The sequence below is a fragment of the Centrocercus urophasianus genome, unplaced genomic scaffold, assembly GCF_019232065.1.
Source record: "Centrocercus urophasianus isolate 14NV4802_14NV808 unplaced genomic scaffold, USGS_Curo_1.0 seq_13, whole genome shotgun sequence".
Lineage (NCBI taxonomy): Eukaryota > Metazoa > Chordata > Aves > Galliformes > Phasianidae > Centrocercus > Centrocercus urophasianus.
Window position 1 is genome coordinate 45,477,288 of NW_024884475.1, and position 26,624 is coordinate 45,503,911.

General features: G+C 36.1%; 3 protein-coding genes and 1 long non-coding RNA gene across 10 annotated transcripts in view; 2 read left to right on the forward strand and 2 right to left on the reverse strand.

Annotated features, from left to right (window-relative positions):
- The window catches only part of ASB5 (ankyrin repeat and SOCS box containing 5), a 36,394-nt gene extending 20,148 nt beyond the window's left edge, over window positions 1-16,246 (forward strand). For 2 of the 4 annotated variants that reach the window (XM_042811453.1, XM_042811454.1), the window contains 7 exons: window positions 6,924-6,991; window positions 9,529-9,608; window positions 10,710-10,817; window positions 12,261-12,411; window positions 12,536-12,670; window positions 14,359-14,550; window positions 15,640-16,246. In XM_042811453.1, the coding sequence (XP_042667387.1) occupies window positions 6,934-6,991; window positions 9,529-9,608; window positions 10,710-10,817; window positions 12,261-12,411; window positions 12,536-12,670; window positions 14,359-14,550; window positions 15,640-15,767 (852 nt within the window). In that variant the 5' untranslated portion in view covers window positions 6,924-6,933 and the 3' untranslated portion in view covers window positions 15,768-16,246. Of the gene's footprint in view, window positions 1-1,598; window positions 1,840-6,923; window positions 6,992-9,528; window positions 9,609-10,709; window positions 10,818-12,260; window positions 12,412-12,535; window positions 12,671-14,358; window positions 14,551-15,639 lie in introns of those variants that run through there. The other 2 variants (XM_042811451.1, XM_042811450.1) reach the window with 2 other exon arrangements.
- On the reverse strand, window positions 6,879-18,622 carry LOC122156605. 2 transcript variants are annotated; one of them, XR_006167547.1, is made up of 4 exons: window positions 18,536-18,622; window positions 17,305-17,347; window positions 12,929-12,952; window positions 6,879-7,761 (listed from the first exon to the last, which is right to left on the reverse strand). It is a non-coding gene; the product is annotated as an uncharacterized LOC122156605 (long non-coding RNA). The 2 variants fall into 2 exon arrangements; XR_006167546.1 differs by lacking the exon at window positions 18,536-18,622 and adding an exon at window positions 18,192-18,261.
- On the forward strand, window positions 18,349-25,552 carry SPATA4 (spermatogenesis associated 4). 3 transcript variants are annotated; one of them, XM_042811456.1, is made up of 6 exons: window positions 18,349-18,437; window positions 18,517-18,646; window positions 18,802-18,920; window positions 19,238-19,458; window positions 21,428-21,537; window positions 24,402-25,552. In XM_042811456.1, exons 1-6 carry the CDS (start codon window positions 18,349-18,351, stop codon window positions 24,405-24,407), a joined length of 675 nt encoding a protein of 224 aa, XP_042667390.1. In that variant the 3' UTR covers window positions 24,408-25,552. The 3 variants fall into 3 exon arrangements, with proteins under 3 accessions (XP_042667390.1, XP_042667391.1, XP_042667389.1); XM_042811457.1 differs by having other exon boundaries at window positions 24,793-25,552; XM_042811455.1 differs by lacking the exon at window positions 24,402-25,552 and adding an exon at window positions 22,136-22,307.
- Window positions 25,287-26,624, reverse strand: part of WDR17 (WD repeat domain 17) — a 38,977-nt gene continuing 37,639 nt past the window's right edge. Inside the window, exon 30 of the mRNA XM_042811449.1 lies at window positions 25,287-25,880. Coding sequence (XP_042667383.1) covers window positions 25,761-25,880 — 120 coding nt within the window. The 3' untranslated portion in view covers window positions 25,287-25,760. The remainder of the gene's footprint in view (window positions 25,881-26,624) is intronic.

Genomic DNA, 26,624 nt, shown 5'->3' on the forward strand with positions numbered 1-26,624 from the left:
CCCTGTCAATACCCGCCTTGCAGACCAAGATGCTTTGCTTGATCTTAATCCTCACCACCTTCTCCTGAAAGTCCTGGGATTCCATTCCAAGTAGAAAGGAAAAGTAAAACTTGAGTTGAGCCCCCACACCCTGGCAAGTAGAGAAATTGTCATCAGTTATTTCATACTTGGAAAATAGTGCTGATAGTTTCCTGACACAGTCATGTGCACACATGTGCTTAATAAGGTTTTTTGTTGATTCATACTATCTTTCATGTATTTGTTTTCTTGATGAAGATGCTATGAGTTCACAAGTAATCCCAGTATTAAACTTATGCTTATGATGTGCATGGCCTTTTGCAAAATCTCTCTTCCAGCTTTTACTTGCAGAGTCTGATTGCTTGATATATAGAAGTGCTGTACATGTGAGTTATTGTGGCTGATTCAGCTAGATAAAATCTGAAGAAAACCTCCGGGAGAGTGCAGTTTCCTTCCCTCCTGTTAGAATAGAGGTAGCCCACCTACTTTTGTTCTATAAGCAGACAGTTCCAGTAGGGCAGTTCCCATGTCCTGTAATTTCAAGGTGAAAAGCTATGGTTGCTCTTCCTTCATTCTCTTAACACCCCTAACTATAAACTTGCCTCTGATTTTCTCTTAAAGAGATATGGGGAAATCTAAAAACATTCCATGAAATAAATACGTATTATTCCAGTTAATTATTAAGAATAAATGAAGAATAGTATTAATAAAACCCAGTAATAGGAATTTCCTTTAAAAATTTTACAGATGGCTAATTTTTATATCAGTAAAAGAGGATAGTTAAGAAATACTATACGGAAAGAAGGCAGGGGGTAAAGGCAGCATGTTAACAAAGAAATCACTGTTCTTTTTATCCCTGCAGGATTTTTTTTGTGCTTTGCTTCTCCATGCAGATTTTCATGGTTTTGTCATTCAGTACCCAAATGATACATAAAAACAAACAGAAAATTCTACTAGCAGATAATTGCACTTGCTTACTGACTTAGGCTTCATATAATAAGTCTGCAGCCTGACTTTTGTAATGGGATCAGACTTTCAAATTAACCAGTGAAGCAGTCAAGCCAAGTTATTTTTATTATTATTCATGACGTAGTTTCTAGATGATATCCATAGGATACCATCTCCTCTGTTTAAGAAAAACAAAACAAAACAAAAACACCAGAAGTGTTTCATGATTTCATGGATTCTTCTGGATTCCATAATCTCTCTCTTAACTGAAAATTATATATGCAGTAAGAATTATTGTTTTTATCTTTTATTATGAAAATTGCCAATCTGATAAAAACACATTTATTTTCCTGTTTTAGGTTGCTTGTTACTCATGCCACAAAATTTATGCTTTAATACTTACGATTTAAGAATCTGTTCCTTTTTTTGATTTAATTATTGAAAAAATAGCACATTCTTTCCATTTAAATTGTGTAAATAGTTAAGACTCATGCTGTAGCTAAGCTGATTCTTTCTCTGCTTTAAAAATAGAAAATGCTAGAGCAATCCTTCCCTTCCCCCACTATGTTCTCACTAGTCCAAGCTAGTAAATGTTACTGAATGGATTTCAGTGTTGTAGCCATTCTACAGTAAGTATAAGAAGAGCCTTTGTGAAAAACTGCGAGGAGAAAAAAAGGTAGTAGAAATCCATCTGTGACTGTTCGTCAGACCAGAGCACCTGCACCAATGATAGACAGGCTTTCCTCAAGAAACAAATAATGACAACAAACACTGCTGTTCAGAGGAGCCAGAATCTCCCCAAAAGACGCCTAGAAAGTATAGGGGAGTGTCCTGCAAAACGAAAATCTAGCTGGGGTATTCTGACCAGCCAAGGTTAGTACAGCAGCCATTTCAGAAATGGTATGGAAATATGCTAAACTGAGCTAATTTGTGATATTCTTGCTCTGAACTGTTCTGTGCTTTTTCTTTCCAGCTGTAATACAAATGCATGTTTATGTTAACGGCACTCTGTTGTCTTGCTGGGGTTAACACAAGGGTGTTGAAGCTATTTTTGTTCTTTCTGCACTCATATCAGCTGATCTGAAATACCTTTTCATGTTTATCTGCCCTATTTGTTTTATGTGTTTAAGGCTTGACTTACCCTGACTTTTCCTCTCCTGCCACAAGGTAACTGGATACTGAAAGCTAATTGTTTACGAGGGAGAAACAGAGAATGAAAGGGGAACGAGTAACTTTATATATAAAGAACAGTTTATAGGTAAATGAAACAGGAGACAATGTAAGAACTACAGGTGACAGAATTATTGTGTTCTGTACTGAGGTACTAAGGACAAAGTTATAAATATAAGGGTTTGCACAGTGAAATACTATGATGAAATTAAATTACGGAGCACTGACATTTGGAGCAATGGAAAATGAACTGTGCTGTAAAAGACTTGCTTTGGACTGCTATTATCAGAGCAGTATTTTTCTTTTTTTTTCTTTTTTCTTTTTTCTTTCTTTCTTTTTTTTTTTTTTTCATATTACAAGTGTGTAAAGGGGATCTTTGAATAATTGTGGCAGTCTAAAGCCTAATAGGAATTTTTTTTTAAAAGTGATCATAGTCCTATACTGACCATAACCTGAAGCTGAGTGAGGCAAAAAAAAAAAAAAAAAAAAAAAAAAAAAAAAGAAAGAAAGAAAAAAAAAGGAGTGGGGGGAGTGATTTTGTTGATATTATGATATCAAATTACAGTGTTTCAAAAGTGGAGATGTTAAAATAGTCAAGTGAAGAAGAGAATTAAAGGCACAAGAGAGATGAAAAAGAAACTTGATTATAGTACACATAAAAATAATTATGAATTTACCATTGAAAACATAGGTATATGTTACAAGAATACCTTTTCAGGACTGTCAGTTCTAAACTAAGCAGTATTCAAGAATTAAAGAAACAATGACCATAGCTTTCCAAGTAGCTGTTTGAGTTCAACGATCCTGTTACAGTTATTGATTGGTTAATATGCAATGTACCATTTACTTTCTTATTGTTCACCATGTGGGTGAAGGTTTCCCAATCTATTGTATCTGATACATGTGAATGATTCATCTAGTTGCCAGTTTCTAGAACAAGAACATTCTTCACAAGACTGAAACGAAATTTTATAAATGTTCTGTCTAAAACATTGGCTCTAGATGTTCCTTGGGCTTGTTGGGCTCTTTCCCATTCTTACAAAGAATTAGCCCCAGTTAGCCAAGTTTTGAAAAATTCAGAAGTGCAACAAAATACAGAAAGCAAAAATTTCTGAAGATACCATCTTAATGTGGTCCAGCTACTTGAAGCCTCTTTGTGACTGACAAAACACACCTGTGTATGTATTGGTTGACAACTTGTAATACCAAGAGACTACTGTTGCAATCAGTGCTTCTGGTTGAATAACAAATGTATCTAATACCAAATCTGAAGGATGCACTTCTCGTTCCTTTTTGTCTGTGGGGCTATCCAAATCAGATTCTGTTCTCCCCAGAATAAAGTCGTATATCAGTTCACAAAATACACAAGTTGGAAAATGGTCTAGAAGTGATGGGGTAGCAGGGGGAATATGTCACAATAAGATCTGGCAGAAGTGGAAGAAAAGGTGGAGCCAAGGTATTAAAAGATTCTCAGCACGAGGGTCCATAAACAGACTATTTTAGCAAAATCTCCTGGATGCCAGAAAACCTATTCATGGTGTGGTACCCCAGCTTTGCTAGACAGCAGGATTCTGCCTTTATGGCTAGGAATTATACACATACTGCATTTCGTCTGGCACACTGGGGAAATACAGAGAAATCTGAGCACACCTTGGGGAAAATGGTTTTCAGTCTGGACTGAGGCTAAGACTGTGTTTGAGGAGCAAAATTACTTCAGGCAGAAATCCTCCAAAACCTCAGGTCAGCTCAGACTGTCAGCATTCCTCCCCTCTCAGCTTCTAGTCTACTGCAAAACTCTTGGTTTTAGTCTAAGGAAACAATAGCAGTCTTAGCATGCTGCCAGCTGCTCCACACATTTAAATCAAGCTTGATGTGGGTTCAATGGCTTCCAAAGATTACCCTATTAAAGGTTAATGTGGTTTTAGATGGTGGTGCTGTAGATACGGCACATAGAGTTTGCAAGCTACTTAAGACTAGAAAAATATCCAGCCAGCTGCTGATCCTCCAGGAAAACAGAAAATATGAACTGTGCATGAGTAACAGACAGGGGAGTTGTTGCTGTGCTCTCATGTGACAGGAGAAGGGGCTTGACATGCTTCTTCCTCTGTGTTCAAGGTCTGGCACAGAGCCTGCAGCAACAACTGCTGCTGCCATCATCACTACCACTGCCTTCACGTAGTATAACATTGCTTCTGTTGGCACTTTTTTCTTCTTCTTTTTTTTGTTTTTTTTTTCAGTAGGATTTAAAAACAGTTTAGTGGCTGATGTTTCTGTGTGTAAAGTTTGTTGAACTGCAATGCCAAGCACTCAATTAGGAACTGTTAAAAGCAGTCTTGGTTGTGCCACTCTGATTTGATCTTCTAATGCATTATAACGTTGCGCTTGATGACATGGTCACCTGCTGTACTTTTCCACAGAGCTCCTTCTGTGATGAGCAAGATGGATGGTGTTGTGAGAGCGTTAGTTTTATATATGGATATATATTCTTGTAGGTTCCAAAGGTTGGAAAGCATGTAGTTGAATGGTAGGAATCCACAAGAAAAAAGGTTTAACTTCTTTGTGCCCTGTCTCTAAAAGAAAATTCTATTTATTTCTTTGCCATGGTCACTATATGTTTCAAGACCGGTCATCAAAACTGGAACTTTCTTGGTGGATCATGATTATTATTACCTAAGCCAGTTCAGTGCTCTTATAAGCATAATTAAGCCAAACTTTCAATGCATACTCCAGTACCTAAGCACTCTGGAAAAAATATGCTATCAGATTAGTTTCACAAAATGAGCCTTAAGTTCTGTGTTTTGGTTCCTTAGTTATAAAATCACATGAATGGATGATGCTATGAAGGGTTTCATAATAAGGGTTTCAAAATATTTTTATGATACTGGGAGAATACTATGAAAAAGGAAATAAAAAATTACCAAATACTGTAACGTAACCAATATGGGGGTAGGTATCCTGTTAGACATGGAGATATAACTTATTCATTGAGTATAGCACCAGAATGGTGAAAATAATGTACATTCTTGAACTGTGGAAAGAAATTTTGTTTTGCATGGTTTTCAAGAGTGGGGTACTGCTGGCATTGGCTCTGGAATTAAATCTCCACAAAGAATATTGGTTTGGATCAGTCAGGACTTCTTTCTTCCCTTCTCTTCCCTTCTCTTCCATTCTTTTGTTGTTGTTGTTGTTGTTGTGTATGAGTATATTTAAATGCTTATGTATATATACTTATATATTATTGTAACATATAAAGTCAAATTAAAGCAAAGGCAGTTCAAAATATTGAAGTGAAAAACTTAAATGGTGTTTGAGCTTTATATTCTTTCTCAAATATATTTTATCTCTAACCTAATTTCTGATCCTTTTGGAATATTTCAGTGTTGATTGTTGGAATTTCATTTATTAAAAAGAGGTGGCTACCATTCAGCTGGTCAGATCTATTCATATTAGTTAAGCATCACTGATGGAATTCCTAGCTTTTAAGGGCTTGGCTTAGAATACTAATATTCTTTTCAATAGGTTTTTAGTATCAAAAATCAATTAAGTAGTTGACACAGTTCTATTTTACTGGACAGTTTTAATGTAACGCTTCAGTAATAATCTGGTACTACTTAATTACATGTATGAAATGCCAGGATGTCTTATCAACTGGAGCAAAGTGAGTCCTTTGATCTTTGTACTGTACTGCTACAGGGTATTTTGAATGTAGTAGGTATTGATCATATCTGTAGCTGTTGCCACAAACAGAAAGGTAACAGGAATGAGCACAATAAATAGTTAATCTTTGTTAGTTTTGCAGAAATAAATATTATCAGCAAGAGTTTCCAAAGAGTCTGTGGTTTTCATCTCAGTGATGAACTGTGAGAAAGCTCCTGTTTTCATTTCTTTTTTCTTTCTTTTTTTTTTCTTTTTTCTTTTTTTCCTACTCTTTTTCCAAAGACTGCGCAAATCTTTAGAAATAAAGGGATGGAATGACTGCAACTAATGACTTTAATGACTTTTTCTAAAATACTGTAGGTATTTTATTACTGTCATCATATATACAGGCTAACAGGGTAGATGTGAAGGCTATAGGAAAATGAAGAAAATAACACTGATGGCTTAGAAATGGATCAAAGTCAGAACTTTCCCATTTTGGGGAGTGAACTGAGTCTTTCACTGCTTAGAGTAGTTACCAAAAACCCAGTTTAACAACACGAGAATTATTAAGAACATAACAGACCACAGTGAACTGCTGAAATAAAAACCCAGTCAAGTGAGTAGATCAAGTATCATTTAAATCATATTCAGAAGATCTCTGCTTCTTTCCTTTCTATAGCTAAGCAAATAGTAAAATATCTTATGGAATATTTGGCAGCATTCCCCTAGATTTCTGAGGATACTGAACAATTGAATGAGGTTAAAAAGGGAGGAATTCATTTTGCTGTTCTTGTTCGGCTCACAGTTCTCTTGTCTTCACTATCAGTTTCTCTTGAGTTGAAATTCCAGTTAAGTAGTCTTGGAAGGCAAATACACAGATGCTGACACTTTTCAAAGTTAATTAAAAAAAGAAATGTGGGAAAAAAAAAAAAAAGAAAAAAGAAAAAAAAAGAGGTCACTGTCCTTTGGTATAAGAAAAGAAACTGGCAACTCCATATGCTCATATCTTCAGAGCTGTGTTTATGGCAGGGTGAAAGTTCGTATTACAGTCAGCCGCCGATCTCCTTCCAAACACAGTAGGAATGTATTAAGAACAGGCCAAGCTAGCAAGAATGGGTTTATTTAAATTTATTGTTTTTTTTTTCCAGATTGAAAGAAATGAGTAGGATTTATAATTGCAATTGTTTGGAAGTACCATGGGGAGATGGAGATTTAGGTATTGTATGATAATTTGTAATTAATTTATTTTTAACTTTGCCCATTAATACAATGAGTCTATTTATTCTATTTAGTCTATTTATTCTTTCCTTATTAGAGTTTACAAAGTAATGTAGGCTGCCCTTCCTGAATGAACGCCAGAGAACTTGGGACTAGTGTGGCTAGTGGTAAATAAAGATAGAGATGCCTTGTATTCAACATACTCAGCATCTGTCAGAAACTGCACCAGTAGGTACTTAATAAATGAACAGTTTTGGAATAGACTATATTACTAATTCTGCTGTCACAGACAATGCTGAATTAAAACAGTTCTTCATTTATTTATATTCTTGTTGATGCTTTTTAAATAAGAGGCTTAGCAAGGTTGTAGAATAGCAGAAGGCAGCAATCTCGATACAAAATTTATTTTAAAACAAATCTGATGTTTATTAATGCTGCATGTTTATTTTGAACATATTTTCATCTCTGTGGTATTTCATGGTTAATTATTATGTTTACCAATAAATCAGTAGGAATGTGGAAGCTTTTCCCAACCCTGATTTGCACAATTGTTTTCTGCAGTACTTTGCTTTAAGATTTTTATTCTAATAGAGATGGTGCAAGCATTTAGATTTGAAAGGTTTTAGCAGCCAGCTGCTGATGTCTCTGTGTGAGGGCAGGGAGATAAGGTGGGTGTAGATGCAATACAGACTTCAGAGTGGGATCTGGCATCACTGAATTTCAGATGTCACTTTAATAATTATATTAACAGATGTTCTTCGGAGCATTCTATGGGGGAAGAAGAAGATGGAATGAAAGGTGGAAACAAAGTTGATTTCACATTCTGTCTGCATCTTTGTTCTGATAGTTATACATGGACACACACACAAAAATGTCCTAAGTATATTTATACTTAATGGATGAAAAGAATTAATGATGTTTACAATCTTACTAGATGTTTTTCTTTACAATAGTTAAGTGTCAGGGTTTTCTTTTTGTTGTTGTTTTCTTCCTGTTAATTTATGAATAGGCTAAATAACCACTGAGAAAAAATCTCATGTATGGAGATAAGGAATAAAGTTCAAAGGGAACCATTAATGCAGTCTTCAATAATTTTTTAGGAATTTTGCAACTGCCAGCAGGAGAACTTAATGAATCTTATTTTATTTGAATTAGAGCAACATGAGTGCTGGTTCTATGGTACATAGCACTGAAAAACTATTGTTATTTTGTAAAAATCGGGTCAGTATGATTTCTGAACTCAGTTGTTGTTGTATAAAATCCCTTACAATTCCAAACAATTTGTATATGTCTTTTTAACTTTTCCTACTAGAAATAAAAACCATAGGGAACAATGTTTGTGAGAATGCACAGAGTGAGCACACACACAGAGATTATCAGAGCTTAGTGCACATCATTCTGAAAAAAATATTAGAACAGAGAAAAAAATGGTGTAGGAAAATGAACTGAGTGGGAATTACACTATTTAACACATTTTGTATGATTTCAACATAACAGTAATAGCAAAATAAGTCCTAGACCAAGCTCTAGCATTCATTCCAGACAGCTAGACAAGAATAAAGTCTCTGTCAGTGTCAGAAAGATTCAGAGAGCTACAGGTTTCACGTCAGTAATTGAATTAGCCTCTTTACATTCCCAGTAATTTCTTCTTATAAGTATCAGTAATTCACAATACACTTTGAAGATGATTCTTTCTTACATGGTCTCAGAATTTAATTTGCAAAATTAATACAAAAAATGGGTATCAGCTTTGCCTGTGATCCTATCAGCAGCAAGCCTTCTATAGCAAAGGACAGGCTCTTCAACAGGAACCACTGGTTGACTCTGGGGTTGGGTTGGAGGTAAGGGTTGGGATAGCATGAGGTAGAGAGATACTGTGAGTTTTATTTTTGTTTTTGTCCTTTCTTGAGGGTGGTGAGTCCTGGCAATAAATACAAGCTTTTGCATTAAGGATAACTTCTTATTCTTAGTGCTAACAGCCTATCAAGATGAGAACATAATATCCTGTTCCTTCTATAGCAACCTTTTGTACTATGATTCTCACTGTATTTCTCTTGTACATGTGTAGTAGCTTGAAATGAATCTTGTTGTACATGGAGATTTCCAAATTGGATTTCATATACTTCAGTTTTATCAGCACTTTTTCAGGCAGGTTTATATCTGTTTTTGGTTTAAATATCAATTTGTTGAAGCCTGTAAACTTACTTGCCAGCTGCTAAAATAAATTGTAAGATAATTAAAAATAAATAATGAAAAATAGAGTTAAAAATATGGTGAAATGCATCTGTTGCATCATATTATTAAAATCAATATATCAATATTTTGTTCTATGTAATCATTTATTATAGATGCTTACAGTTAATATAACAGCTTTATCTATGAACAAATCAATTGAAATACAGTCTCTACAGGGGAAGAATTATTTTCACAGGACATTTCACTTCATTCTGTGCATTATGTTTCTTGCTTTGCTCTCTGCATTCCAAAAGCATTCTTATTCACATGGTTTACTCAATAAATGTTGTTATTACATAGGTTCTTGGGCAGATCGCTCACCTCTGCATGAGGCAGCCAGTCAAGGACGTCTTCTTTCTCTAAAGACTTTATTGTCACAGGTGAAGGCTGTGTTCTTAAAATTGCTTAACTTTTTAATGCTACTTAATCTCTCAGCATAATTATTAATGCAGATTTAGTATGTTTTGCTTTCTTTTTTTTCACCAGAATTTTTGAGAAAACACAAATTTACTAATTTTTGTTACAATAAGATATAAATTGATATTTAAAGTATTTTATCTGTACGTTTTAAGCTTCATAAAATCAATCTTTATCAAAGCTGTAACTCTATCAGTGTTCTCCTCCTGTGAATCAATATACATAAAATCATGGAACATCCCGAGTCAGAAGGGACCCACAGAGATCATTTAGTCCAAAAGCTCTGCTTCACTCAGAAAAGATAGCTAGCCAGGAAGATACTTGTTTAGAGGGAAGGCACTGAAAAATTCCGGTTCTTTGCACAGTTGTGATTAAAAAAAGATTGTTTTGTTAACAGCAAAGGGAGAGACTATAAACCACTGTGTGTTAATATTAGTCATATTAGCTCCTACAGTAAAGAATAAAATTGATGAATACAATTTTTAGCTTCTAAGAGTTGAACAGTACCCTCTGCAGAAAAATCCAGTGTTTGATGTTTTTATCAATCCAAGAAGTATTCTCCTTGCTAATATTAAGCTGATGTCTCTAGATATTTCAGCCCTTAAGTCAGAGAACTCTTAGAATCACAGTGCCATTTAAACCCAGAAGCCTCGTTGGGTTTTTAAAGATTACCAAGCATAAAGATTCCCAAACCTCTCTGCAGACCTGTTCCAGGGTTCCACCATCCCCATACCAAATTATTATATTTTCCCATACAACTAATCGGATTTCACCACTTGTTTCTGTTGCCTTTTGTCTGATTATTGTGCATCTCAAGAGTCAGGCTCCACTGTCTTTATACCCCCTTATGCCCCATCCAGGATCTAATATTTCTGATTTTTAAAAAAGAAGAGCTGACAACTTTGATTCTGCTATCTATGTTGACTGATGAAAGATTTTTTTTATATGCTCACTAAAGATTTACTTATTGCAAGTAGAGTGTTATGAATTATTCCTTTGAATAGTAAGTAGTGTGACCTAACAGCTTTCATACGATCTTCATATGTCATTCATATCTTGTTTAGGGTTACAATGTAGACACACTAACTATTGACCAAGTAACTCCACTTCATGAAGCCTGCCTGGGAGATCATGTAGGATGTGCAAGGATCCTTCTTGAAGCAGGAGCAAATGTAAGGGTGTTTTTGTATATGAAGTCCAATGCTAACTTTGGTTTAACTAAGAAGGATATATTCCTTGATTTATTTTTTTACATTGGTATTTCTCTATACTCTGTTGATGACATTGACTTAATTACAATAAGCTGTCATCTGAAAGCTAGCAAAGGAAAGTTTTGGCTCAAAGAAGCATCAGTATAGAGATGTTAGGTTAAATGAAAAAATGAAACAAAAACTACTTAAGCGTGTATGTAAGAGTAGATCTCAAACAGAAGAACAGTAACAGGGAAAACAGATGGGAGTTGGGAAGGAACTGAGCGTAGTCAACTGGACAGAATCTGCTAGTAGTGTTACCAGAATTTCATTGCATTATTTATCTTTTAAACTTCTGAATGCATCTCTCCTTTGCTGATTTCCATTGAGTGGCTTCCAAGAGTCTGTTCTTTTAATCTCTGGAATAACTTTTGTCACATTGTGCTAAATGCTCTTAAGATTCTTTGGTCTGAGTACACTGAGTCAGTACACTGACTCTTTTCTGTATTCATGACACAGACTCTCTACCTGTTATCCCAAACAGAAAGTGAGAATTCACAGTCCATTTTTACTACAATTTGCGCTGAGATCATATTCACCAACAGTTACAGTTTCTCAGTTGTAATTGGTGATATTCCATCATGGTGATGGAATATTTATTGTCCTAACAATTTACTTTTGGGAAACATCTGGAATATGTGTAAGTAACAGATAAGAAAAACACAGATGCATTCCAAAAAGCAGTCTCTGTCCACTTCAGCTGGTGCAGGGATTCTATATATGTAGAATATATATAGATACTACTTACAAATCTATAAGAACAAATTTTATTTTCGTATCTCAATTTTTGTAGTGCTTTTCATGGTTGGAGTGGGTTTAGAGGATGCACGTAAGAGGATTGGCGAGATTCCTCTCTCCAAATACCTGTGTTCCTTCCTTTAGCATCATCACAATTTTTCTTTCTCGTCATTCTCCCTATTAGCCTTGTCTCATTCCATGAAATACCACTCCAACAGAGAGATTAAAAACACAGAAAGGCAAATAATTCCCGCATTTAATATGAAGTTTGCAGTCTGCTAAAGCTACAGAGAGAAGGTTCCCATTACTACAAGAGGTGTGGATTTTTGTATCAGTGAAAAGAGCCAAGTGCAATTACTTCTGAGAATTAAGTCATTTACTGCCCAAATGATAATATGTGGTCTTCAGCATACAAAGTGTATTTTCTTTCATTCAACATAATTTAACAAGAGCAACAGTAAACTGAGGAGTGTGGTGATGGGAGAACAACAGAGCAAGGACTGAACAGCTAAGCTATTTTATTCTAACCAGTAAGTTTGTCACTATTTTCATGCAGTTTCTAGCTATATTCTGTTTAAAACTACTTTTCTTTCAATTTTTTTGTTACCTCGATTTTATATATTTTAGGTAAATGCTACAACAATTGATGGAGTGACACCCTTATTTAACGCGTGTTCGAGAGGCAGCGCAGCATGTGCTGAGCTCCTGTTAGAGTATGGTGCCAAAGCTCAGTGGGAGTCCTGTCTTCCATCACCAACTCACGAAGCAGCCAGCAGAGGTAAGAAATTACATGCTCAACAGACAAGCAGTTGACAAATATCTCAATAATGTAGTGTGAGGAAAGGAGTCCCATTTTGTCTGAGCCAACTTACTGAACCAACTATTACGCTTTGTACTGACAGGACACAGTGAATGTCTGGAGGTACTGATATCCTGGGGTATAGATGTTGACCAAGACCTTCCTCATTTAGGAACACCTCTATATGTAGCATGTGTGTCACAGCAGATCCATTGTATTCGAAAGCTTCTTTATGCAGGTATGTCATTATTTAAATAAAAGTATTGCTAATTTGTCTAGTTAAGCATACTGAGTTTTGAAATAATCTGTGCTCAGTCAACAAAACTAGAACCCTTGCTTGCAGGACACTTGTAACTTTGCTGTAATGCATTTTTTCTTACATCAACTTACTGCATCTATTTTTTTTATTTTTTTTTATTTTTTTTGGCATAACAAATATGAGTGGAAAAGGCATCAAGACTAAAAGAAATGGGCCTTCAAAATATTCAGCACTTACCACAGCTTAGTAGATACTCATTTTCTGTAGAAAAAAAAAAAAAAAAAAAAAGTTAAAATTAGCTTTGAGAAAGGTGTTGCTTTTAAAAGTTTTTTATACAGTATGCTTTCAACAGGTTTTTTTTTTTGGCAATGTAGTCCCATTCTTTTTAATCTTCAGTGTACTCTGAATTCAATCTTTTTACAAAGCATAGAGGCTGAACTGCAAAGAGAAGCAGTGAGGTAAAAGGTACTTCATCCTAAACCTTGTTTTATTTAGTTAATCAACAAAAACAGAAGTTGGACATTCAGTCTGTGTCAGCATGAGTCCAGTGTCAGTATCTGCACAAAGGATTGTTTGCTATGTTTCAGGTAATGAGATACAGGATTTCGGTGTCCTGCAGAAAAATGAATGAAAAATTATATTTGAATAATTACTGCTTTGTTATCATTGCACTTCAGTTGTTTTTCTAGTTAATTGCAGGTTATCAAGAATACAAACGAGCAATTAAAATATTTCTCTTGAAGTCAGTTCTCTAGTTCATAATTTCTATGTTTAAGGAACCTAGAAATATAACTGGCATGTTTTGAGATTCATATGCTGGCATAGATTAAAGGCAGTAACAGGATATTCTACATTTGTTGTGATAAAGCAGAGAAGTGTATGTAAATTGAGAACAGAGCTAGCTACTTATGTCAATCTGAATTTTTAATTGATCAGCTATTTAGAGTGTATTGGGAGGTATAATGCTAACAGACAGTGAAACAGGCAAGAGAATGACACTGTGGAAGCATTTTTAAAATGTTCATGCTGGTAAAAGTGACCTATTTAGAGTCTGAATCAGATTGCTAAGCCTCTGATATTAAAAAGTTCTTTAACTCAAGTGGGAATTTAAAAGGCAAATAACATTTATTCAGTGCCAAAATTTGGTACAGAAACCAATTTTTGGTCTCAAAAGATCAGTACAGTTCTTTTAATAAGATTCTTTTTTTAATAGGATGACTGTTGGAGAAATCCTGTTTGAGGGGAAAGGTTAACAGCTTGCTTAGAAGAGTTTTCCCATACTAGCTATTTTTGTTTAACTCTTGTATGAACTTTATTTTATGAATATAAATGCAGCACTGCAAATTAGTTCAGTCCCTGTAGCAATTTTTTTAAATGTATTTTTTTGATAATTAGGGCAACTACGATGCTCACATTACTTAGTTTGATTTTTTTTTTTCTTTTTCTTCTTTCTGTACAGTGTTTTCCTTTAAAATCTTGTTGTGCTTTGTAAGAACATCTAGGATAACTATATGATCAGAAGGTTCAGTGATAGGATTAGCTATATTGGTATGTAATAAAATCAATAAAGTGGCTAAATTCACTGTTGCATTCCCAGACAGCGCGGATTTTTACTCAATGACAATTGTCATTAATCTCTTCTTCACATCTCTTTGCCTGCACACCAGGTGCCAATGTGCAGAAGGGAAAGCATTTGGAAACTCCACTGCATGCTGCTGCCCAGCATTCAAGTACAGAGATTGTAAACTTACTCCTTGAATTTGGGGCAGACATAAATGCCAAAAACACAGATTTTGAGAGGCCTGTTGATTTAGCTGCTCCTCGCAGTTTAGTAGAGAGGCTGCTGCTCCTCCATGAAGGTAAGCTTTACATATGCTTTTGCAAGTGTATTTTTGTAAACAAACATGTAACAAAGAACCCCAACAACTGAATATGTTTACTTTCAGCCAAGTTCCTTTTTTAACTATAAAAGTAACTAGTAATATTTACTTTCAGGCCACAGCCAGCACACAGCCATGCAGCATCAGAATTTATTCAAGCTGAAAAAACATCTTTTTATGTTTAATAGGTGTTAAACTACAATAAAACTGCATTTTTATTGGCTACATCAGATCTTGCAATAAAGAAACAGGATACTTCAATTTCAGATTAAAAATGTATTTAGTTTTTGCCAACCATCCCAAAATTAAAAAATACACGTGTTCCTAATATACGTGTAAAGCCCTTTATTTTGAGTGTGGATAAAAAATATGTAAATATTGGAAATATATTTTTTTGTTTGAAAGTCTTGTCATACTTCACAAGGTAATGTTATAAACTGTTTCAGTCTATTCCCAGTTATGCATATGAATGTACAAACAAGGAATTTTTAAAATCAAATAATAACGAGTTATCTGATATGAAATGCTTAATAATAGTGTACGATGAAAGACCATAGAGGTTTTTAATTTAAATGAAATTTAGAAAACATTGCTTACTTTGTAATTGCCTGAGAAATAACAATTGATACAAATAGTCTCTTATGACTAGTCTGAGAGAGGGAGGAAATGAATATATCCCAAAGGGATCTGGATTTGTTCAAGCTGTCTTATGTAAGGGTAAGACAAGACACAAAGGCCACAAGATGCAGGTGAAGACAAAGAAAAGCAAAGAAGTGACTGTCTCAGCTAATTGTCATCTCTTTAGAGGTGAACTGGCACTGTTTCAATGCTTCCCTCAAAACAGCCTACTGTTAAGAACAACAACAACAAAAAACCAAAAAAAAAAAACCAACAACAAAAACCAATCCACACTAAAACCAACTGGTTTTGTGAACTGGCTATCTAGAGGCCATCAAAGACTAGAGGATTTTTAGAAGCATATAGCAAATATGTCAAAATCTTTTTTTTTTGGCATGAAACTCACCCTTATGTAATTAAACTCCTGTTTTGTTTTCTTTTTTTTGGCAGCCACACCATCTTCTCTTTGTCAGCTTTGTCGACTACGTATCCGAAATTACATAGGAAGAGCTAGACTGCATCTTGTCCCACAACTCCAATTGCCAACAATACTGAAGAATTTCTTACAGTATAGATAACATAATAATTAACCTTTAGAAAGCTGAATAACAAGTCTTCTGTTTATTGTAAATTTTACCTAAAGAACTGCTGGGCGGAAAATAAAGCCTTTTGCATATTACTTTAAAAAGACACAAATCTTTGACACCTGGTGTTGGCATGTAATCACAATTGGGAGCCATTCAGCAACTGGTACCAAGGTGCTAACAAGGCTGAATTGAATAAGTGTGCTGATACTCTGGGAAATGATTGTATAGGTTTAGCTTAACACTTACTAATTAGCTTTAGTGCTGTTAATTTTATTTGTATTTATACTTTAAAATCTGTTTGGCACATGGGAACTGCAGCGTTTCTTCATTTATATTTGTTAACTTTGTCCATTTGGAGTCATTATTTTATGTGTTTTTAAATATCTGTTGTTTGTGTACTGAAAAATACTTGGTGGTAGGTACACTACAAATGTTGATTAAAAAAAAATAAATAAATGAATAAATAGCCATTTTTTCTTCCTTTTCTTTATATAGACACTTAATTAATGACAGTGAGAAACTTCCTTTGCTCTTCCTCACTGCCTGTGCTCTGAACTGGAGTTTTGTGTTTTGAGCTTTTCTTTTTTTAGCCATATCTAGTTTATAAATTATTTGTAACTTTTTAAAACAGAAAATCTGTAAAGATATAAGTTTACAAATTATAGGGAAGCCATAATGCTGAAATACTTTCAGATCCCCTTTTGTAACAGAGCATTCTTGGAATCTTTCCTTAACAGTGCTATATCATAACTTAGGGACATATACGTAATCTGCCTCAGAGAAAAACATAATTTATTGCATGATTTTTGAAGGCTACTGCATCGTGTCATAGAACAGCTTGGGTTAGAAGGGACCACAAAGATCCAAACCTCTGCTGTGGGCATGGTTGCCAACCACAAGATAAAGTTGCCCAGAGCCCATCCAACCCGGCCTTGAATGTCTCCAGAGACAGGACAGTCACTGCCTCTCTGGGCAGTCTGTGCCAGGGCCTCACCATTCCCTGAGTAAATAATTTCTGCCTAACATCTAACTTAAATCTATCATCTTTTAGTTTAAAGCCATTTCCCCTTGTCCTATCACTATCTGCTCATGTAAAAAGTTGGTCCGCCTTCTACTTACAAGCCTAATACTCAGTTGCTAATTTATGTCCACCTAATAAAATCCAGCTTTCTGACTTTTATCCTTGTTCAAAGGAATCTTACTTTATTCTGCTCCTTGCAAAAACTCTAGTGAGAGCCTCTTCTGGAGTCCCTGTAAAGGAAGATCGGATGCAGGTAGGAGAGACTGCTTAGGATTCCATACTGTGCGTAGCCTAAGGATTTAGAGCATGCACTGAGCAAGTTAGGTAGAGTAGCGTCTAGATTTTTTGTTTGTTTTGTTGTTTTTTTTTTCCCCACTCAGAAACTTAGAATGTTTTGTTTTCTGTATAATGCCATTACCATTATTATTTCAAGAAACACAGTAGTGCCAAGACAACTACTGCACTACTCCGCTTGTATACACAGAGCAAGATCACTTGGACGCTTACCTTCAGGTGTGCAGAGTGCTTTTCAAACTTGACTTGGGAAAAGCTGCATGAGAAAAAAAGAGAATGTTGGTTTGGCTTTAGGCATTAGAGTCCCTGCTGTCTTACGTCATCTAGGTGGATTTGCACTGTCATGCCATTTGCACTATCTATTGCCACTAATTCCGGCAGTCATCCAAAGAGCAAACAAGATCCTCTTAAGTGGTGCGAGCTACAGGGTACTACTTTCTCCTTAATTCTATGGAGCAGTAGGCAAGCAGATTAACCCAGATCCAGCTTGCAGGGGTATTTTTGTGACTTGAATCTTGGGTAATACTCACTTTTAAATCTTTAATTTTTTGCTAACAGATAATAACATGAAAATAGGATCCCTTCAGCAAACTGAGACAGGTTGGATGGGAACAAACATAACTGGGAACTCAGGCAGCTGCTGTGGCAGGACTGTGTTGTGGGACAGGCTTTCAGATCAGCCCATTCTCATGTCATGTACCAGAAATACATACTAACCAAATAGACAACATCAGCGTTTGGTAAAGCAATTCCAAAAAACACGATTAGTCAGAAATTAAAGAACGGATGCTCTTAAAGCAATGCCTCCTATTTACGATGTTGGCACACGAGACCAGAGACGGATGTTGATAGTATGGCAGCAGAGGTTGAACCTTCCCACCAATATTCTATGATACATTGTTGCTGTGTGGCAGCAGAGGGGCAGCCTGACACGAGGCGCGACACAGACAGGCCTCAGAAGTGTGCCACCAAATTCCTTCATGCCGAAAAGATGGCACCCACTGACGTTCATCAGCAGAAGGCGTTACTTTTGGAGCAACCTACAATTTCTCAAAGACATATATATCGTGTAACATCTCCATTCCGCGCTGGAACCCAACTGTGACATCACGCGGGCTTGCCGTAAGGCACTGCAGACAAACGCAGCCGGTACCCCGCGGCGCCTCACACAACCCGCACACCACACGCGCTCCGCTTCCTGCGTGGGCCGCCTCGTGACGGCAGCGCCACGAGGCGGCGAGTGCAGCCCCGCCAGCTATGGCCCTCCGGCAACCGGAGCTGCCTCGCCCCGTGCTCCGCTGGCTGCTGAGCCTCGGCCTCTCCGTCAGCCCACGGAACTACCGCAGGTCCGCCATGCCGCGCCGCGGAAAGGGAGGGCGCCGTGAGCGGGAGGCGGTGCCAGCGCTTTTCGCGTTGTCTTGACAGGGATTTCTCCAACGGGTACCTGGTGGCGGAGATCCTGTCTCGCCGCTTCCCCGCCCACGTCCGGCCTGACGCCTACACGAACGGCTGCTCGCTGGCCACCAAGCTGAGCAACTGGTCCCACCTGCGGCGGGTGAGGGCGCCTCGGCACGCGGGAGCGTAGGGGCGGCTCTGGGGCGGCTGCTGCCCCCTGCCCCCCTCAGCGGCCCCTCTCAGCCACAGACCGTGCTCCTTCCTTGAGCTTCTAATTTGTAATTGCTTTTTTCTTGTTTTTCTTTCCGCGTCAAGTTTTTGGCAAAGCAACAGTTAGACATCACACAGGAGCTGATAGACGGAACGATTCACTGTAAGCCTGGAGCGGCAGAGAGCCTGCTGCGAGAGCTCTGCTGCGCGCTGACCAGCAGCCGGTGAGTGGGCAATGCCCGCAGGTGACCTCTCCTGCCCGGCCCCGGCTTGGCAAGCAAAAAGGTGTTTTGAAGTGAGTTTTGAATATTAGCCAAACTTTTGCTAATAGCTACTTCTTTCTGCCATCAGCTCGTCCATTATCTCTCTGTGCATCACTTTGCCTGAGCTATTTGAGTGCGTATGGGCTTTACTGTTGTCAATGTGAAAATAATTATAAAGCCATAAAAATGAACTGGTACTTAGCCATTGTTTTACTGTAATTAATTCCCAAACACTTTTTTTTTTTTTTTTTTTTTTTTTTTTTTTTTTTTTTTTTAAGAATTGGAAGTCTTCAAGAGATGCAGATTGACTTCACAGACTGCTGTTACCAGACACAGCTACCAGTAGCTATCAGAGCAACAGCTTCCACAGCCATCAAGAGTAACATCAGGTTGACAGAGATGCTGGTAGAACCCAGCATCTGCATCAATAGACAGAAGGCCATTACCATCATTAACATGCACATAGGAATGAGGATGCAAGAGAGGGCAGAGAATCCACGTGAGTGTATTAAATAACTTTCACCATTAATGTTATCACTAAACATCCCCCTCTATTACTCCTTACCACTGAAAGAAGCCACGCTGTTCCTTAGCTCTTCTTGGCTGAGGCACTTAGCAGAGATGCTGTAGCTTGCCCTGATGCTCGTGGTAGAAATGCTCATAGCACAAAGGCCCACAGTATTCTTGAACTATCAAGATAGAGAGTGAGTGGCTAAGTGGTTGATGAGCTGGAGGGAAGATGGTCTGGACCATCAGATTAAAGGGACTCTCTCATTAAAGGGCTGTTCCATGTAGTCCAGCTATGGCCAGTTACAAGTGACCTCCCTCAGCTATCAGTTCTTAGGGCTGCTTAACATCTTCATTAATCATGTGGACATGGAGAGAGAGGACACTGAGCAAATGGGGGAGTGACTGGCACACTAGAGGCTCCTTCAAGTTCAGAGAGATCCCAGCAGGCTGGAGAAATGACAGGACTCAATGCTGAACAAAGACAAATCCTGTCCTGGCAACCAAGTAACCTACACATTGCTACCAACTGCAGGCAGCTGGCCGAGAAAGAGCTTTGAATTCCCCAGTACAAATGCACATTCTATGATTAACATAATGTAGGGAGGGCCATCAAAGTAGCTAGAGGGCTAGTGCATATGACATATGAAGAGTGAAGAACTGAGTTGCTTCAGCTTTAAGAAAAGGTGAAAGGACAAAAGCTGATTATTTCCTCTTTCTGCTTATTAGGATAATTTAACTTACTAAATGCTACGAGTTGGATCAGTTATCCTCTGTCACTGATACTATCAAAGAATCCTCAGCAGTGAAAGACATTTTAAAAATCAAACAGTGATAACTCCGTTCATTTTAATGTTTGTTACTCTTCTCCAAGACACAATATATGACTTTTAGAAGTCCCTCAGTCTTGCAGGCACATGCTTTTACATGCATCAGTTCTACTGCAACCAGTTTGCATGTTTTTGAGTCTGAAGAGATCATGAGCCTGTCTACTTTGATCTCAGTCTTGCAAGCCACAGCATTTCAGTTGAATTTCTTTATATTCAGCTTTATAACCAACATTACCTAAAGCACACTCTGTCATGGAGGATGCTCCATCTCCAGTGAAAACATGACGCGGTTTCCAAAATTAAACTGAATTCTCTGGTTTGTTTCCATTTTGGAGCCTTTTGCTGCACTCCTGTGAGTTTTCTTTATCCTTCTGAAAATTCTGGCACCAAATTTAAACCTAACATTCTAGTGTCAATCTCTTCTATACCACAGACCAAGTCAAATTATCTTAAATTGTTTACACATTACAAATTACACATACTAGGAGTGCATCAAAGGTAGCTGCAGGAGTAAATAAGGCTTAAGCAAAGAAATTAGATATTAGACTTCAAGAAGTATGTCTTTAACTTGATCATGTCAAATGAAAAATTTGCTCTGGATCACCATCAAGACATAAATAGTCAAGTTGTAGGCCTTTTTTTTTTTTTTTTTTTTTTTTTTTTTGCTATTTAGTTTTTTGTTTTCTCTAGTTGAAGACTTTCTTTGCCAAGTAGTGTGTTTAACTGCGGTGACTTGATGATTTTACAGTCTTGAAATATTTTGAAGTTGTTCAAATTGAGCATGTGTGGTTAAGACATACTGTGCAATCTCAAACATTTTGTTTAATGCTTATTTACAATCTCAGGCATTTTAACTAATAAAACACTGAAACAATTTCATCTATTTAAACATACAAAAAATATTCTGTTTGAGAAGAAGATACAGAGTACTTTTACCTTACAACATGTTTAACGTTTCCCCTTTTCTTCTGAGTGTGTTATTTTTATAGAGCTGCCAGATCATCTGAGCATTTAAGTAAAATGGGGAGCAGGGTAGTTACAGCGTACAGATAAACTGGAGAAGTAAACAACTAACTGATGAGATGCTCAACATACTGCTGAAATGAGCAGCGTGGTATTTTTGTCTTAAAGGACGGTTTAACATTAAACCAAGTTTTGGACAGCGTGTGGTTCACCATTTGGATTGCATCATACCCTCCACGAATACAGCTAGTATCCCAAAGCAGCATTTGTTACCTCATGTAAGTTTGTTTTTCTGGATCATGTAGGGGTTAAACTTTTTTTTTTTTTTTTTTTTTTTTAAACTTTTGCTATATAGACAGCCAATAGATGTGTTTAAAAACTTTGAAGCTACATCTTCTTACAAAATAGGAGACTTGGAGAGGGTTAGCAGTGTTAAACTGATTTATTTATTTAAGATCAATTGCTTTGAGATTTTCCCTAATACGGCAGCAGTAGCAATTATTCTAATATTTAAAAATGCCTTCCTTACTTTTCTCGGTGTTTTGATTTAGTTTGGGTACATTCACTATGCTGAAATCCTGTTTGGCTCTTTTGGGCACTGATGCCAATAGTCACAAATTGATCTGATTAATTAGCTTTCAGCCTGTTTGTATGTATTCTTCCTCTTTGCCATCAAGGATTGTCTGTGTTGGTTTAAATAGTAACACCCTCAAAAATGGTACTGCACTGTCTTTATACATAGGACTACAATAATTTCTTCAGAAGGGAAAATGAGACTCTAAGAGTTTAAACTCAGTCTACATTTTTATGGTTAAATCTGATTAAAACAACTTCTTTAATGCTGTCATGATTTTTTCCCCACCTGTTTGCATATAGATTCATCAGAAACCAGAGACAAAATATGTTCATTCTAAAGAACTTCGGGGGAAACAGCTGACAACTCCCCCCTCACGATAGATATTTAGAACCATCTGGATACTGCTGAAAGGATTAACCAGAGAGATAAGGAACTTTTAAATACAAACAATCTCTCAATCACAATTGTGTTGACTGCATAATCAATAAAGAGAAATCTAAGTTGGCCATTAGTTAGGCACAAATTCATTTAAAGCCAAATTAATTAAAAAAAATAGATTATATCATGTTCTACAATACAGATTTTATTTATTTCTACAGTACTTAACTTACTTGTTCATATAATATTGCCTAGCGTCCATTTCAGCTTCATTTCTTACTGAAGTTGATATGTCTCAGTGAAGGTTTCTGACACAGATGGTACTGACAGAAGATCAGAGTCTACAAAGTTAAACATTGTACATGAAGTAGATTAAGATATAAAGACAGTCTTCACAAGTGCTTTTTTTGGTTCCTTTGTTTTCAGTCATCATAAGAGCAAAGATTCTGGATTTTCATTCCTATATAACCATGAAAGCTTCAAATTAAAAAAAAAAAAAAAAAGTAATATCTATTCTGAAAGAGGTATCTAAGCTTGGTAGTTTAACTTCATTCTTTAGAGAAGTACTTCCTTGCATTAGTGTAATGTTAAATTCCTGTAATTCTGGATTTAATATTTTTCACTTATGAAAACTCCATATTATTGAACTTCAAGGTGTCATATCTCATTTTTAAGGCATAGTTCATACCATTGCTTTTTTTTTTTCTTTCCCTCAATATTGTCTTTTAAGCCATGTAGGAAAGTGTGTTTTGAGGATCTCACATTTGGCTACAGTCTGCGAAGCTTAAAGATGTCTGTACTGGTCAGATTTTTTCAACAGAAAAAGTTTGATTTTGTACGGATAAAATGACATTAACATCTCAAATATGCTGAGATTTATAGTTATTAGAAAACACTATTATAGAGCTTGCTAAATTTCTTCATTAAAACAGAAATACTCATTATTAGAGAAAAATTGAACAGTGACTTGAAGACTCTTAAAAAGATTCTTAAATATTAAGGGAAAATACCTCTATTTGACTAGCTGTGCTGGATAATGAAGAACATTTCTTTCCTTCACCACATGGGGTTAAAACTGCAGTAGACAAAACACAACCATTTTACTCACAATGACTTATTTTATTTCATCAATGAAACAAAAATTAACCCTCCCTCTCTAGTTTGAAGAGGGAGTAAAATCTGCCTAAGATTATGTGTTAAGGCACAACTTACTGGCAACAAATTGATGCAATTAGACTATATATTTTTAAGATACTCAAGTTATAAAGTACTGGTAAAAATCCTTACAATGCAGCAAAAACTTGGAAATAGAACAGAGTGCCAGTTGAGCCAGTCCTTCAGATCCTGTCATCAGACATGAGACTGTAAATTCAATTCTTAGTTTCTCTCACCAATTTTGTATGAACAGATATCACACACAAAATTGTATGATTTATGTGGTAAAAGGAAATAATCTTTCATCTTTGAAGCAACCCATCAGATAATGCTGGAAAATTCTGTCACCAAATATAAATTTTTAGTTCTGAAATCTAACTTTAATTCTCCAAACTCCACAAGGTTGAACAAGGGAAAACATTTTTCAAACAATACCTGCAACAAGTATAATATTACCAACTCTTAAGTATGAACAGAAATTTTTGTACACATAACAAAGCAGCTAATTTTCCTTCCAATAAATTCCTATCACAGAAATTCTGTAATACAATTCTAGAACAGGCAATGAAAAATTTAATTACTTTAAAAGAGAAATGAAGAGAACGAGAATTGTTGATTTTTAACCTCCATAGTACATTTCTGGCATGTTGACATTGTTATCCTTAGCTAGATGAGGGCAGTGCTTATAGAGCTATTGAGAACTAAGATGTACTAAATACCACTTTGTATTACTGCTGTTTTTAAAAGGATTGCTCTAGACATAGTTCTGCCAGTTTCTAATGATAACTTCTTTGTATTTTAAGTAACTAGCAGGATTTTTATATTTATTTTAAAGCAGCTGTCACAACTGTAATGAAGGTCAGATAGATTTCTGCTTGTATGCCATCGAGCTGAAAATAATATAACCAAAGCAAGCTTTCTACAGATTAGTAATTCCAATCATAAGACTTCTATGGTTAAATTGCTTACAATACACAACTTTAAATTATCTTGGTATTCTACTGCCATAACTTTCTTCCTGTTTGAGCACAGAAATAGCACCATGATTCCAGCCCTGGTCTGGCCTAATTCTGTGACTAATGGGGTGAAGCTTCCCAATGTGACGCTGCCTGAAACCCATGGACCAAGCCCTGGAAAAAAGGGAAAAAGTATGGAGATGGGCCTAGTTGGGGAAAAAAACTCCAAAACAATAACAGTGGTAACAATCTAAGGGAGAAAACTAATTTACTAAATATGATAATGGAATGCAAGACAGTACAATATAATTGGAATCAAAGCTAATAGAATAAATGAGGGAGTATCTAAAAACTGAAAGCCTTACTCTGATCCTGTAGATGAGACAGCCAGTAAACACACGGAGCCAAGGCAGGCAAAAAGAAAGACATTCTCATGACTTACAGTAAGTTTCAGCTTTCCCTCTTAGTGGAAAACAGAAATGAAAAATGTGAAGTCTTCTGCAAATTGTGGTCCATTCTTCTTTTCTGAGACCAGATCTGCAGCAATTACTCTTTAATTCCCAGTGCACTGCATGATCTTATGATGCAGACTACCAATAACAAATCACAAAACCATGACAATCAGTAAATAAAAATCTATGCGAAGTGTTTGTTTCTGGTCCATCACACTACACTTATAACTAATATAAAATGTAAAAAGAAAGCATTTTAATGTACATAAAGAACTTTAATAACGTCACTACATTTTCTGTTCCTTACAAAGGCTTTGTTAAATAAAGGTTTTATAAATACATCTTAGCTTTCACTGAGAGTATACAGGGGGACAAAGTGCCAAAGATGAACTTCTTAGAAAATATACTATTATAATCTAGACATTCAAACCTATCTTAACAAAACATTAATAAACATCTTTGTACTACTATTAATGATGCATGTAACTAATGAATGCAAAAGTCACCTGTGCACTTTTGAAATTTTACTTTTGCTCTAGAATCCTGTGTAAAAACTAATTAAAATTAAAAAAATAGTCACTGTGTTATTACAGTCATTCTAAAACAAGTTGCAGTGGCTATTCATGAGGTCATTAATCCTTTGAAAGAGTATTTGGGTTTCACAGTTTATCTGTATTTTGATGATGTGTAGGGTTGCCTCTGTGCTTTAAAGGGATTTGTTTAGTCAATTTCAGCTGAAATATGTCTGTGCTGTCTAACAATTTGTATTAAAAAAGACATGGCTGTCAATTAAGTTAGGATTTTTTTCTTTGGATTCTCAATAACTACTTCTTTGGATAATCAACAAACATTTCTATAGAAATCTTTTCTCGTTGTTCTCATTTTACAATTTTAAAAGTCCAAATATTTGTCTCCCAAGAGAGCTTGACTAGCATCTTTCTGTCCTTTCACAATCAGTGTTACGTTAAGAGGAAAATACTGCATCAAAATGGGTTAAGCCGTATTCCAGTTCCTAGCGGTGAAAATGGATTCACTTTGGCCCACATCAAAGCATCATTCAGTGAAATTGCAGATTTTCCATCTTCAAGGAAGAATGCTGGACCCTGGAAGAGCAGAAATATTTGGAGAGAAAGAAAAAGACAGTCCATGTGTATTGTGTAAAGACTACCACATTTTTATCTGAGAAGAACGTGAAGAACAAGTTTTAGTCTATCACCTAAATTCATATGAAAATACTACCTGGTCAGCTCAAAGCTTTAGTAATATGCAACTGTTAAGTGAATAGGCTCTAAAATCTAGAAACTGAAAATTTCGTATTCATCACATTTTTTTTTTTAATCTTAACAATTGCTGTATTCTGCACATTTGTCAGTTAAATTCTGCCTGATGTCATATCTTTTGGATTTCTCCATCTTAAAAACAAAATGAAACCAAGAAGGCTCCATGAATAGTTTTAAAACATGGAGTCTACTAAGCAACATCCAGCACTCACTATGAGAAACATGAAGGACAAAGCATTGATTTATATGATGAGAGAGAAGGTATCTGCCAGTTTTTTAATTTGATGAAACATGGTCTCAAAACTGTAACTCAATTTTAAGTGCATTTTTACAGTGGTGTGCTCTCTGAACTTGCCACTTAAACTGTAAAACCAAATAATTAGGTTACTGTACCTTAGTACTTACTCAATGATTTCTGAGCCAATCTGCATGCCCAGAGCAAAGACTCCTAATATTTACTAATCAGGGAATTAGGACATTATTCACTAATCCAGAGATTAAAATACTGTAGATGTCAAATTGGTGACACCACATTTGCCATTCTTGTCAAATGGAGTATAATAGCAG

Excerpts from the sequence above, each read along its gene's own strand:
- SPATA4 (XM_042811457.1), top strand. The coding sequence starts at position 18,349 with ATGGCCCTCCGGCAACCGGAGCTGCCTCGCCCCGTGCTCCGCTGGCTG. Across the intron at positions 18,647-18,801 it reads ACTGGTCCCACCTGCGGCGG|TTTTTGGCAAAGCAACAGTT; the intron begins GTGAGGGCGCCT and ends TTCCGCGTCAAG. Across the intron at positions 18,921-19,237 it reads TGCGCGCTGACCAGCAGCCG|AATTGGAAGTCTTCAAGAGA; the intron begins GTGAGTGGGCAA and ends TTTTTTTTTAAG.